The following is a 14,425-nucleotide window of genomic DNA, read 5'->3' on the forward strand; positions in this document are numbered from 1 at the left end:
AAGAGAATTAGTATTGTCATTTTAGAATTCTGTGTATTCTAAATCCATAATTTTAATATTTCATATAATTATCCATATTTGGTTTTATATCATCTAAGATGTAGAACTGTTGAAGATATAGGGCTGTCAGTCAGGAACTATCTCAAATGGATTTCATCAGTGGAAGAGTGGGATTAGATAAACTAGATTCAACAAAGATATTGAAGAAAATTTTATCTTTCCTAGAGATTAATTGCCTAAAATGTTAACCATAATTTTGGCTAGCATTTCAGAATTTAAACAAATTAGAATATCATATTTATCATACTTCCATGTGTGTGGAAGTTTGTTCCAGTTTCAGTTTGCAACAGAAGGTCTTACTGAAATACCACAAGGACTTATCTTCTGTAAATCTGATTCAACTTCAAGTACTGACATCATTAATAATAGGCTTTCCTGAGTTCCAGTTGAATTACACTCAAGTATTCCTGAACTTCTAGGCACTTAATGAAGTCTAAATGAAATTCGAAGGCTTTAAATCTCTTGTCAGCTTCATGTAAATTAGAAGCAGCTCCATTAACTTTTTTGTAAACTGATGAAAATGAGAAAAGTATACATAACTTAACTGCTTTGCAATTGTAACCTAAAACAGCTTTATATAGAATATACCATCCTGGTTTTCTTTCAAAAATTTGTTAAAAGTTTTCAAGGATTTCCTTTAATGCGAGATAGATTTTCATCTCTTTTTTTTTTTTTTTTAACAAGTTATGTCTAATTTCTGTTTCCTTTCCTGTCAACCTTACATTGTATGGGTTAACTTAACATCTTTATAAAAACTACCAAATTCTCTAAAAGTTGGAACAGAAGTGAACTCCCATAAGTTTGCTGCAAAATTCCTAATTTGTTTTCCATTAGCTTAATGGGCACTATGAGTTTCTCAGGGAACAAGCATTGGGATGTTGAGTTTTGTGTTTCTTTCCTAGCCATGGCTTTCTTTATCTCTAGTAGAGAGGGATTCACGTTCAGCATTTAGCAGACGAAAATTCTTGATCGTCAGTAACACCATGTTCCCCAACTTACTTCTTTACCTCTATATAAATACATGGACAGATTTCACGTGTATGTGTATTATATTTATACATGCATGTATTTATGATGTAACTTAAATGTACAAAGAACTCTTACAAATGGGATCATCTGTATTCCCAAAAAGAAACCTGCTATCACTGTAAGTCTTCAGCGCACTATTCTCCTGGCTTGTAACTGGCCTAAACTTTTTCCATGAAGCTGTCTTCCATCCTGATTGGCTATGAAACACAATTTTATGACTTAATAAAGAAGGGCTGGCAGACAGGAGCGCAGTCGCAAAGTCTATATGTGCAAGCTTTATTAGTTTGTTAAGTTCCTGTTACCCTTGTTGGATTGGTAACAGGAATAATGCATATGTAGTTCCTCAGTCTTCTTCAGACTCAGTTTCTGTATTTGAACAGTTATATCTGAGATTTTATGAAGAGCAATAATACCAGTTCCCTTTCACATGAGTATCTTGGAAGACATTTGTTTATGTAAACAAAATGAAAGGCAGAGGATGGATTAACTTCAGCATGTTTTATTGAATGATTGTGGCAAAGTATGACCTTATTTAAACATGTTGTTAGTGTTATTTCTAAATTCTAGTTTTTAAAGCAATTTATTCTTTGGTTTTCAGTAGAAAGTAAGTTCTTTTTTTTTACCCAGCTCTTTATTTCAAAACAAATTGTTTTCTGGATACAGTAGAACTTCATACTGTGTCATATAAAATGAATTTTTTAAAACAGATCTGTAACATAAAAAAATAAAAATCTTTTCTGCTTTCAGAGCAGGCAGTCTGCTGGATTATCATAACTCCATGTTGATTTCATTGTGGCAGTGCATTTTCTGTGTAATGATAATATCTCAAGTAATGCTTATTGAAAATAATCTGTTTTCATCTTTATGGGAGAGTTATTATTCCAAATAATGTAAATCTCTGAGTTTTAATTTAATCATGTATTCTTATGCTGTGACAACCTGTCTTTACCTTGCTTTTTCATTTCATTCAGAAGTATTTGGGAGGGGGTAATCATTAAGGTTCTTTCTCCACTTATGAGTCTTCATTTGATAAATGAGTCTGGCTGGTTTGGACAAAGTAGATAGGAACTAGACTGCAAATGAAAGTAAAAAATCTCAAAAAAAAGCTCTCTGGATACTGAGCATGCCCAGGATCTCACTGAGAAATGAGCTATACAGGCTCCTTTTGGATGATGAACATGATGAACAGCTAAATGAACTCTGGGCAGTGGGGCAGATGGGGATGGAGGTGGTTTGTGGGAGGTGACTCTCCCTCAGGTCTGTTATTCTGGGTAATACTGAAGCCTTGCAGAGGTGACAAGCGTGGGACGGTAGCAGTTGACTGCTGGTGGCAAATGTGCTTTCAAGTTGTCACTCACCTACGGGACATACGAGACTGTGAAACGTGGGTGACGCAGCAGTGCTGTGCTCCCTGTGGGAGGTGCAGGTGCTGTAACAGTGGAGTGGGAGTGAGCCCAGAGTAGCAAGCTGCATGCTCTGTGTGTGAGACCTACCTACTTACTCTTCCAGAAATGTTTTCTGTCATGCAGTGGAAACGGTAAAATTAAATTCGTAAAGTTTGAAAAAATACAATATCACTCCTGCAACAGATAAGGCAGTTAATGTCTTCAAACCAGTAAACCGTTATGGCAGTATTCTAATTAATTATTTTTAAACTTTCCCACTAGAAGAGTAAAATAACATTTCAAGTTTTGTGTATTAGTTGACCACATCTGAGTTCTGTTCTCTCTTCTGCTCAGTCTAGCTCCCACTGCTGTCAGTAGAAATATCCGTTGTGCAAGGTACACCAGTATCCCAGTCTGTAATTGTGCTGGTACCCTATATAAAAGGGCTTGTCAGTGCCAGCTGTTGTAGGGTGCTGTTTTGACCTGTATTAATTGTAAATTATATTCATTTTATATAATACAGCTTGAGTGTCCATAATTAAAAACAATTATCTTTTTATATCTTCCTGCATGCCAACATTATTTAAAAATGTATGATATTAAAAGCCTAGTGCCTTTTTTTATTAAAAAAAATAGACATATGGTAATTTTGTATTCAGTGATTCTAGTTGATCATTCTCTGAATGCTTTGGCATTTTTATTATTCATAATTCTCTTCTTTCACTACTGATCTAGTTCTTAAAAACATTTATGACCCCACAGTAGTCAACTACTTTGCTTTTCCCTGTGCAATTGAGACTCAAGTAGTATACTTCAGATGAAGAGAGAACTAGCAACGTTATTTACAATATTAGTTTAGATAAAGGTAAGCGGAAGAGAGCCAAAGCACTAGTTCATTAAAACCTACCATGTATTTCCCTTATAAACCAGTTTGTGTCTTTGGAGGTCAATGTGATAACCTTTCAGTGTCATCAGTATGATCAGACACCAGAGTCAGGTTTAAATGGTATTTGTGAGAGCCGCTGTCCATGTCCTTGGAGCAATCTGTAACGCCAGCTCTGTAGTTTCTGGGGAATGAACGTGCAGTGACTGCCACGAGGATTGTTTACTGCAATACACTTGCTGCCTTAGCAGCCTGTGCTTACTGAGAGGAGAGAATGCATCTGGTGGAACACATTAATCACATAAATATCAACACTGTCGATACAAAGCAAAAAACAGAAACAGACTCAAAAAAAATGATTTTTTTCCCCCCTCTCTTTCCTTTGCATCTTTCGTGTGTTTGTACAGCTGATTGTCGCCCCTCATTCCACCACTGAAGTACCCGTGCAATTCCATCCATCTGCCCTTGGAAGAGACAATCACAAGGCATCAATAACCTTCAAATGTTCACAGGTATGATACAATGTTTCCTGCCCACAATGCTTGGAATTCAGATTAGATAATATTTTTAATAGGCATGTAAGCGTGAGTTTCAGTCTGAAGGTCAAGTTGAAATTTAATGGCTGGATGCAAAATGAAAGAGCAAATGCAAAGATATTCAAAAGTTATAACCTGTTTTAACCTTAGTTTTACATAGAAATTATTCTATTTACAGTATTAAAATGTAGTGTAATGGCCTAGGAGCTAGAAAAAGTAATGAATAATTTTAGCTTTCTTGGTAATTAGTTCTGCTGTTTTTAACACTGGAAGGCCAGCACTTCTTAGCATTGTCACCTCTGGAATTAAATTTCTCGATGTTTTCCCCAACCCCGAACAAAATTAAATTGTTTCATTTTTTATCTGATCTGAATTTTGGAAGGTCAAGCACTTGAAAAAGTGAATTCTTCCTTTCAATTTGTTTGGTAATGTTTTTTACTTTGAGCATCTTAGAATTGTTGTCATTTTTTTCTCTGTGAATTTTCCTAACTTTAAATGAGAAACAGTAAATAAAGAAAAATAAGTCATCAACATGACCTAATAGCTGATTAAAAATTACAACTGGAAACAAAAAGAAAGCTGATAATATGATGTAAATGATAATATTTCATCACATGAGCTATGGTTGAATGAAGCATTTGCTTTTCATGCAATTTCCTCTCTGTATTCTTGCTGGACTTTCCGATATTCCAATAGACTGCTGACCTATGAATTACTCCAGTGAAGTGTTATCAGTAGCTTTCAACGGTGTTTTAAGTAATACTACAAAAGCAAATATTCTTTTATATGAAGAAAACAAATAGCAAAGGAAATGATGTGGCAATTTTTTTTCCTGATAATGTATGTTGAACAGACAGGTAATTTGTAGGTAGTGTTAGCACAGCATTTATTTTCAGGATCTCTTTTCAGGATCTCTCTTCTTAGATATTTATTAAGGATAAAAACAAAAAACCAGCAGTTCTCGTATCAACAGTATGTACCCAAGGCCAGTTCAAGAGGATAGAATGTCCTTATCTTGTCTTGATCCTAATGGTACACAGAAAACTTCTCTATTTTTAAAAAGAAAAAATAAATTCTTCAACAAACACAGAAGCAATAAAGCAATATGACAATTCATTTAAACATATCAGGAACAAATTGAGCAGTGCCATCTGAATCTTGTCATTCAGTGCATTTCCTTTCAAGTAATGGCAAATCTCCAAGTTTTTATCTGCAGTAAACTTTAGTCAGTATCCCATCCTTCTAGCTTCTTTGTCCAGACCCCTTTAACAGTTTCAACATACTGGTATAGCCTTTGTAATTTCTTAGTGCTCTTTTTATGCTACAATCCTTACTAAATTAGTCCCAGACTATTTTAGTTTACTAATTGTCATACTGAGAGCTTAAGTGAATATAACTGCCCTTTTTAATGAAGACTTGAAGAATGTTTCTTATCAGTGGTGGATGCCTCAAACAACTTTTAATGTAACCCCCCGACCCCGACATTGATTTCCCTCCCTTGATTTTTCAGATTAAGTATATCTGAATGGACACTTAAGCCATCTGATAGCTGAATAGCTGGCTAATTTAAAATCAGTTAATGACAGTACTTACAGGGTAAGCCTTAACTGTTTCTGATTGTGCTTCCTTGCTGAACTGAGAGAAACTGCTTTGTGCTATTACCTGCCTCATTTGTTCCTGGTTTGAAGCTGCATGAAGAGCTCTTCACAAAGTGAATCTGAGTTTAGCTCTAATCATTGTGAAAATCTGAAATTAAGTTTGTTGGGACAGCACAATTGAAAGGTCAGCTTGAGTATAACCCACACCTAGAGCTCTGCTATATCTATATTATCCTATTCTTTTACCACATTGCTAACATCCAGGTGTAATGTAGGGAATTTAACAGTAGTAAGTAATGTTATGAGAAGCTGAGCCTAATATTAGATCCTGTCTTGTATTATCTGCCTTAGGTTTCTGGGGTTTAAATCTTTTTTCCTCTTCATTTCTTGCACTGAGTATACTTGATCTTGAGCTCCATCACATAGTGGGTCAGCGGAGAATAATAACTGCAGGTCAGGCAAGGCAGGCCTGTCCTATGATCTGTAGAATCTTTTGGTTGTCTTGTTTTATTTTCCAAATTGACCTCTAATTTTGTTTGACTCCCTCTTTATCTGCTCAGTTTGACAAAGTCTCAGTGCATTGTTTTAAAGGTGCTCAGCACTTGAAGCAATCGAGTTCAAAATGTCTCTACTTTTTGAACAAAAACTCAGTCAAAGTTACAGTCTTTAATGTTTGTAGACCATGAGCCTGAGCCTTCAACCATACAGCTCAAACTTAATATTTACAGCTCACCTGCACAAAATATGAACATGTGCACTCCTCCCATCCCACACTGTACCTCAATATAAAATTACTTGCTATGAACAAATTAGTTCACGCAAATTTACAGTGGTCCTGGAAATCATTGTTAGACTAATATTGCCTCATAACTTCTGTATAAGGAGTTTAAAAAAACCTTTTTTTGGGGTTACTGTTACTGTGTAAGTAAGCAAGCACCAAGTGTAAATAATAAGCCAGTGTAGACCATTAATAGTTTGACACATCCAGCTCGCTGAAAACATGATCTTCCAGCATCGTCATGCCTGTGTTCCAGTTCAAAATAAGACTGCAAAGTTTGCTCAGCCTTTTGTTTGCATTTCACATCTTGAAGTAGATGTGGTATGGAAGAACATGAGTCAGGAACACAAATGCTATGGCATGCAGGCTTGGCAACTGTTGGGCAGTTGCTTGTTGACTATGACAACAAAGAGGATTCACCAAAGAGTTAGTCCTGTGTTGCTTCAAAGTCTGTATAGCAGCAGCATTTGCCTTCTCGTCAGAATCTGAACGGTGAGCAGTGCTAACTTCCTGCTTGTGAATCTGTAATAGTAAACAGGCTATAGGTCATGTTTAAGTCAACAATAAACAAATAAAATGTAATTTTAAAATAAGGTAGTTTTTAATTCTTATTAGTCTGAGTAATGCAGAAGTCCCCACAAATCAGGTGACATAACTCACTGTCTAAAACCTAAACAAAACATAAGCTCTGTTTTTATATTCTGACTTTCAGTGTTGAGTAATCTCTACATCAGTATATAAACATTTATTCTTTTTTTTTTTAATTCTATTAAAATCCTGTAGCTTTGGGTGATTTACAAATTAATTTCCTTCACTAAGTTTAAAATGATAATAAAGACATGCAATTTTGCTGTCGAAAGCTGTTTTCTGAAGACATATGATGTCCCATTTTGTTTATCCCTGTTTATACTGAGAAGTCTCAATGGATTAGTCACCTTTCACAGTATTTCCAATTTTATTGTTAGACTTTTGAACCCTGTTACAGATTTTCCTTATTATTTTCACGCAGGCTATGCAGAAGTAAATGCAATATTTCAAATAACGACAGTAATGCTTTCATTTTATTTATTATTTTCTATTCTCTTTGTGATGCATACGTTTTTGAGTGATAATGAACAAAACAGATCAAAAGGCCATGTGGATCTGTTTGTAATAAGCCTCAGATTTTAGTCTGTATGGTTATTATTTAGTTTAAAGACAGCAGCATGAATGTACGTATTACACATTTCCCTTAAAATAATGGCAGTATCTTTACATTTAACGTTCACCTTTGCTGCTTATTCACCTTTAAAGGTTCCATAATGAGTGGCATTATTAACATCACTGTAACCTTAAAAGACTGTACATGGGGGCAGGCAACTCTTTACTGTCATGCTGAAAAATTGATCAAAATCAACACATCAGTTTAATCATCTGTGTTTTCCTATTTTGCTGCTCTGTGGTGATACTCTATATCCTTTAGTTCATTTCAATCTTTTCGATTCTTCTGTGTATAGTGGTTAAGATTCTGGTTTTTGAGTAATAACAATTTTAACTTTTGGGGTGATTTTACTGCTGTCCTGTCGAAGAATTATTTGGCTTCTTCCTTTGTCTTCTAAAGAGAATGACTTCTCACTTCATCTGCTTTCAGGTTTTAATATATGTGCTTTGAATTGCCCTCCTGCAACCACTTACATCTTTCCATTCACTACAGGGGAAGCTGAGTAGCTACATGGAAGTGAAATACTCTGTGCTCTCAGTAGCACAGGAGTTAAATACATCTCCCAAACTGAGACTATGATTTCCAGATAGCAATACTCAGAGTAACATAACAGCTTGAGGGAAGAGGAAAGAAAGAAAGCCTTAAACAGCAGTTCAGTTACAACACCAAAGAGACGTAGTACACCAGAAGTAGGCAAAATGCCTTAAAGTGTACAAATCTGACTCATCAAATACTAATGATACGTTTCATCTACAGCTTAAAGAGTGGACATTTTACCTTTCGGGGACTGGTCTTCCTCCTCAGCTGATGGAACCAACCAGCATAAGCGCATGCATTGGCCGGCGTTCTTTTTTCGTCATATCCTTCAAAAATCCAGCTCTTGAAAATGTATTGGTAGATGTCGTGCTGACAGGTACAGGAATTTGGGTTTTTTTGGGAGTGCCGGGAGGAACTTAAGCTCCTTGGGATGCATGAGTAGTGTGAGTGGGATATGACTAGATTTGCCTCATTTCATTTCCTGGCAACAGGGATATTGTATTTTAGTCACATCCACCCTGAAAAGCTCTGTAGACTGTGCTGTGATGGCTAAGAAATGGCACAAACCTGTAACACCTGTTCACAGTAGACCTCTTAGGTGACACAGCCTCATGTATACAGGCAGCTGCCTGTTAGCTGTGGGCTGCACTCTATCATTTAGGCAATAGAAGACTCCTGGAGTATATTTTGGGAGCTGTATGTCTAAGCCAATTAGCTAATGTTTTGTTTGAGATTTGTTCCTCAGTTATTTTCCAAAATATTTTATATTATTTTGTCAGAATCTAGATAGCTAAATAAATTAATAAGGGCAAAACATGAGGGTTTTTTTTGATTGACCTTCCAGGAAAGTATGTTTCAGCAGTACTTTCAAACATACTTTAAAAAATAATATCAGATCCAGAATTATCAAAGATCACCAAGTCACTGCCCATGTTGAGATTTCACAAATGCTGTAGAACTCAAGTTCAAAGTCCCAGATTCTCCTCAAAGATGGAAATTTACGCTGTGAAAGAGTAAATTTCACTCTGAGTGAAGCAGAGAGCTTTAGAAGGTTCTCTGAATCTCCATCTACTACAACATAACATGCAGCATCAGAAAAGAGGTGCCAAAGCATTTCCTGGCATCTATGTATAACAAAAATTGAAGATATACCTTCCAGTGACCCCTGACACAGACCTCATGGATGAGAAAACTTAGAACAGCAAAATCAAACCTGTGCAAAGGTAAGTTTTAAGTGAGGTTTACACACTCATGCTATGATTTGGATTTTGTGACACATAGAATAAATGAAGAAATGCAACTTTAAAAAAATGTAGATTCATGTTACCAAGGAACTACCAGCCAGTCAGCCTCACTTCTGTGCCTGACAAGATCATGGAGCAGATCCTCCTGGAAGCTGTGCTAAGGCACATGAAAATGAGGTGGCTGGTGACAACCAACATGGCTTCACTAAGGGCAAATGATGCCTGAAAAATTTCCTGGACTTATGCAACACGGTTACAGCAGTGGTGGATAAGGGAAGAGCAGCTGCTTGGTCAAGAGAATTTTGATCTCATGACTTTTCTGCTGGAGGTTTTTCTGGCAGAGTTTAATGCAATTTCTCATATTTAACCACTAAAATATGTTCATTCACAATGTGTCACAAAATAGAGTTCCATTTGTAAATAATTAGACCACTTCTGAGTTTCTGCTGATGTATTGTTCTGAACAGCAGTGAAAGAAGCAACAGCATGCAGTGGATCCACTGTTTACCAGCTAAGTAAATCATGGCCAGGATTTCAGGGACAGTGGCACAGTTTACCTTCTGAGCAGAGAACCTGGTAGAGAGGGGAACAGTCATGTTCAGTTTCCTGCTTATCTGGCATCTAGGCATCCTGAAGTGACAAGGAGCATTGCAGACTGGATCTGCACACAGTAACAGGGCAGTTGATGTAGCAGTTGGCATTCAGTGACATATAGAAGGGTCAAAAGTCCTGCTCATAGTAGAAAAAGACACATAAATGTTGACAACACACCACAAGAGCTTCTCTCAGGCTCTGGATGGTGCAATCGTTACTTTTGCAGGATTTATCAGCCTCTATCCAAATGGAAGTCCTGAGGCTGTCAGGAATTCTCTGTTTCTCCCTGGTACTGTGCCATGAATGGCAAAGATGATCTCATCAAGTAGATGTGTGCTCTGGTAGACTTTCTGCGGTGCCAGATGCAAGAGCTTTTTTGCATCAAGGTTAATTAACAAGAGATTGACAGATCTTTGCAAAGACTCTGCAGAAACAAGAGCCAAAATCTTCAAGGCTGAAAAGTTTGGTGTGACCGAAAGAAGGCAGAAGCATCAAGAAGACTCAGACTCCCAGCAATAGTGAAGTCTGTATTCCCATCTGCAGCTGTTCCTCTAAAGAGCGGGTTCAGAGCCCTCGAAGAGTGGAGGGAAACAAACGTTTCATTGAGGGAAAAGTCTGGGCTGAGCATATCGGGTCTTCAGATTAGAACCAACGCTATTAAACAGGAAGCAGTAGGTGCGAGTAGTTGAAGTTTTCTTCCTCCATGAGGCAGACTACTATTTTCCACAACAACCTATCAACCCCAGGAAGTTTGCTGCTTTCCCGGAGCATAGATCTGAAATGCTGCAGAAAAGATTGACAAGGCTTATCTGACCTTGCAGTTAATATACCTTGCTGTTCATTCATATAGTGAATACATGGATCTGTACTCCCTGTATAGCCAAGGAAACATTGACCAGATTGAAGGAGATTCTGTGGGCATTCTTTCCTCAAATATTTGTACATACATTTGCACAGAGCTTTGGCAGCAAACAGGAAAAACAGGAAGAACAGCAATTCCAGTTCAGTTACAAGGCTGCAATGTGATCACAGTCATGAAGACTAAGAATGACAGTGTGCTCGGTTGGAGCATGGCTGTGGATGGGTGCAGGCTGTTTAGAAAGCATAGAGGAGACGAATTTGATCACTTGTATATCTTAGGCTACCATGACCATGAAATGATTTGATTTATTCAAGTCTCCGTACACTAAAACACAGAGCTTGGACAATAAACAGAAAGAATTGCAAGTCCAGGAAGCAGCCATGATGCAGAAAAGTACTCAGAACTGGATGAGTTTTACAGAAAATTTATTAACTGCTCAGGAGTGAATTGACTGATTACTCAGGAAGACATAATTTCAGCAGAAGACCCAGTTAGCAATGCAGGGACCTGCTCAGTAAACTAACATAAAAAAAGGAAGCATATGCTGCTGTATATCCTCTGCAACATATGTGGGCTAAAGAAACACATCTTATATGTGGCACTAAGAATTTATTAATAGTCTAATTAAAATCTTTGGTCTGATCAAAATTCAAATGATGAGATACTATCAGTACAGCTAAAATGATACAAGCTGTCAGGGAAGAACAAGAACTGTCTGCGCCACAAAACAAAGTGAGACAGAAGCCAAAGGTGACAGTGAGCCTGGCAGAGGCCTTTCAAACAAGGATTGCAATCCCACAGTATCCAAATAAGAAGAACATGGCAGGTCTGGTGACGATAAACAATTTCAGCCAATAGTCTAGTGATTGACAACCAAGTCCACAGTGAGAGGACAAGTCTGAGACCAAGACAGGAAATCAAGTAGGCTAGGCTTGGCAAGGCATGTGGTCAGAGACAGCATACCTAGGACATAGGTGTGTCCTAGGACCAACTGCAAGGACCAACTGCAGGAGCCTTAGTTTGAATGCAACTCAAGCCAGTGGCTGGAGACCCCAGCTGCTACTCACTCTCAACTTAGCTGTTTTCACAGAAGTCTGATACCGGATTATACAGCTGAACTGTATTAGAGCAGATCTTGAACACAGGCAGCTACAGCTTTTTGTGTGGAGAAGAGGTTACAGAGAATTCCAGGGAAGGATTGTTATTGGCTGGACAGATAAATTAGCACACGCCACTGAACTCAAGGCCCTGACCACTAATACTTTTAGTCCAAATTATCCAATTAATACTAATTGCTGCTAACTGATACACACAAATCTTCTCATATGTACCTTGAATTTCTTCACAGTAAATTATCAGAGAGAATCATCAACACCCTAGGTTCTTTACTGGGAAGGAAATGTTGATAAAATGCCAGTTTCTTCCTTCTCAGTCTTGGATCTGCTTGGATCTGCTTGGTGTTATTTTTATGTTTCCAAAAGGGTCTGTTGCTACACTTTTTCTTATCGGTCCCGAGATTTAGTTCCACAATGACTCTTCAGCTTTGTTAGGTCTTCACCATATATTGTATCATTTCTTTAGGATAAGATCACAAAACTACACATCACTAAGGCGAAGCTGACAACCAAACAAGGAAACTGTTGGCACTTCGGCTATGTGCTGTTACAGCTAAAATAGCTGAAGTCCAAACAAGGCATGGCAAGTCCATGATGCTTTTCACTGTTGCCTCAATATAAAGCCCCATGGCCTATTGCTAGCAATGGCAATAATGTATTCCCTGTACTACACCTAGAAGAGGTAACAAAAGATGAATGTAAAAGTACCATGAGCATAATTAGCAAAAAAAATGAGGAAGGCCAAAGTCCATCTGGTAGTGAAGACTAATAGGGAAAGTATAGGGTCACAATAAGGAATTCTAAAGGCATCCTAGTTGCATAAGGAAGCTTAGTGAAAATGGAGCTAAGTACAGTAAACTGCATAGGAAGCTTACTAAATGCAGCTAGTGATGGATAAGGAGAATTGACTTGTTACAGACAATGCAGAAAAGACTGAAGTGTTCAGTGTGGTTTTATACCTTTATCTTTGCAGGCAAAACTTGCTCCCAAAGCAGAGTGTACTGACTTGATTTGAAAGGGAGATGGGCAGCTCCCAGGGCAGCAACAGGCTGTGGACTGTTTAGAACAGCTGGATGCATTCAGATCCACAAGTCCAGATGAGATTCACACAGAGTGATGGAAGAGTTGGCCAATGTGATTGTGAGGCTGTGGTTGTTCTCTATGAAAATTCATGCTGATCAGGAGATGTTTCTGATGACTGGGGAGAGGCTATATTATTATCTTCTTTTAAAAATGATAGAAAAAAGACTGAGGGAGTGATAGATTGATCAGTCTCACCTCAGCCACTGGTAGGATCATTAGACAGGTCCTTTGCGGTCTGTGTATCCCATGAATTGCTCATATTCTGGCACTCCATTTCAAAGCACATCAAGGTCACAAGGTAATCAGGAGTAGTCAAATGGATTTGTTAAGTGCAAATCATCATGAACTAACATAATTGCCTTCTATATGGAAATAACTGGTTGTGCAAATGAAGGAGGAGCAGTGGATGTAATATACTACGATTTAATGAGATTTTGTCACTATTTCCTGTAGCGTTCTTGTTTTGAAGCTAAGGAAGTCTAGGCCTGATGAAAAGACTGCTGAGTGGGTTGAAAACTTGGCAAAACTATTGGTCTCAAACAATAGCGATCAAAATCCTGTCAGTTGCTGGCTGGTAATGAGCGTAGTATCCCAGGAGTCAGTACTAGGACCCATATTATTCAAGACTGTTATTGATGACATGGATGGTGACAAAGAGTGCAGTGTAAATTAGGGGAAGTGGCTGACATGATGAATGGTAGAGCTTCAGTCCAGAAGTACCTTGATAAATTGTTGGAATACCTCTTTTCCAAATTGCTCTTGTTCATCAACTCATCATCCCTGGAGCAGCTGAAGATACAGTAAGCTTTTACATTATTAATAATGCAATTTTCCTTCTAAAATGATAACCCTTTGTATTTTCTCTCTCGTTCTATCTACTCTTTGTGCTTATCTAAGCTCAGACACATAGAGTAGCACTGTGTATTACTAGCTGTGCAACCCACCCTATTTGACCAGGAATTAAGTGGTTATATAATCTCTTGAAGTGTAGATGTGTATTACACGTGTGATATGAAGGTTCCCATTGCACTTCATGGAGTGCAGCATGCTTTATTCTAGTGTAAACTGCAAGCTGGTATTCTGATTTGTACAACAAGAATAATTATGAGAAACAAACTGCTTGGCTTGTTGAGCATAAATCTAGTGCCAGATGGCACAGTTTAGTACTCTAATACTACTAAGAATTTTTTGTAAAAAAGCTAATCCAATGCGCTATTCACAACATAATGGAAAAGAACAATCAAACTTGTCCACAACACATTTTCATCAGAAATTATTTACAGAGCTTAAATATTATGATGTTCTGAGAGACTTTAGCAGAACCTGCATTGTTTAAGTCTTTTAGTGAAAACAGTCATCTTTCTAACTGTAGAGCATTAACTTGTCCCAGGAAGATTGTCAGTAATAGAGACAGTGCAGAGGCAACCGACTTAGTGAAAGACTGATGTTGGGTTTTATGCATCAGCAGTTTTCAGTTTTCATTTTTCTTTACACAGTTAGTAGACATTGATAATAATTCA

General features: G+C 37.6%; 1 protein-coding gene across 1 annotated transcript in view; it reads left to right on the forward strand.

The window, feature by feature from the left end:
- The window catches only part of CFAP47 (cilia and flagella associated protein 47), a 343,401-nt gene that overhangs the window by 252,996 nt on the left and 75,980 nt on the right, over positions 1 to 14,425 (forward strand). Inside the window, exons 55-56 of the mRNA XM_086608696.1 lie at positions 3,765 to 3,869; positions 8,227 to 8,383. Coding sequence (XP_086464822.1) covers positions 3,765 to 3,869; positions 8,227 to 8,383 — 262 coding nt within the window. The remainder of the gene's footprint in view (positions 1 to 3,764; positions 3,870 to 8,226; positions 8,384 to 14,425) is intronic.

Source organism: Tauraco erythrolophus, chromosome 1, assembly GCF_009769465.1.
Source record: "Tauraco erythrolophus isolate bTauEry1 chromosome 1, bTauEry1.pri, whole genome shotgun sequence".
NCBI classification, from domain to species: domain Eukaryota; kingdom Metazoa; phylum Chordata; class Aves; order Musophagiformes; family Musophagidae; genus Tauraco; species Tauraco erythrolophus.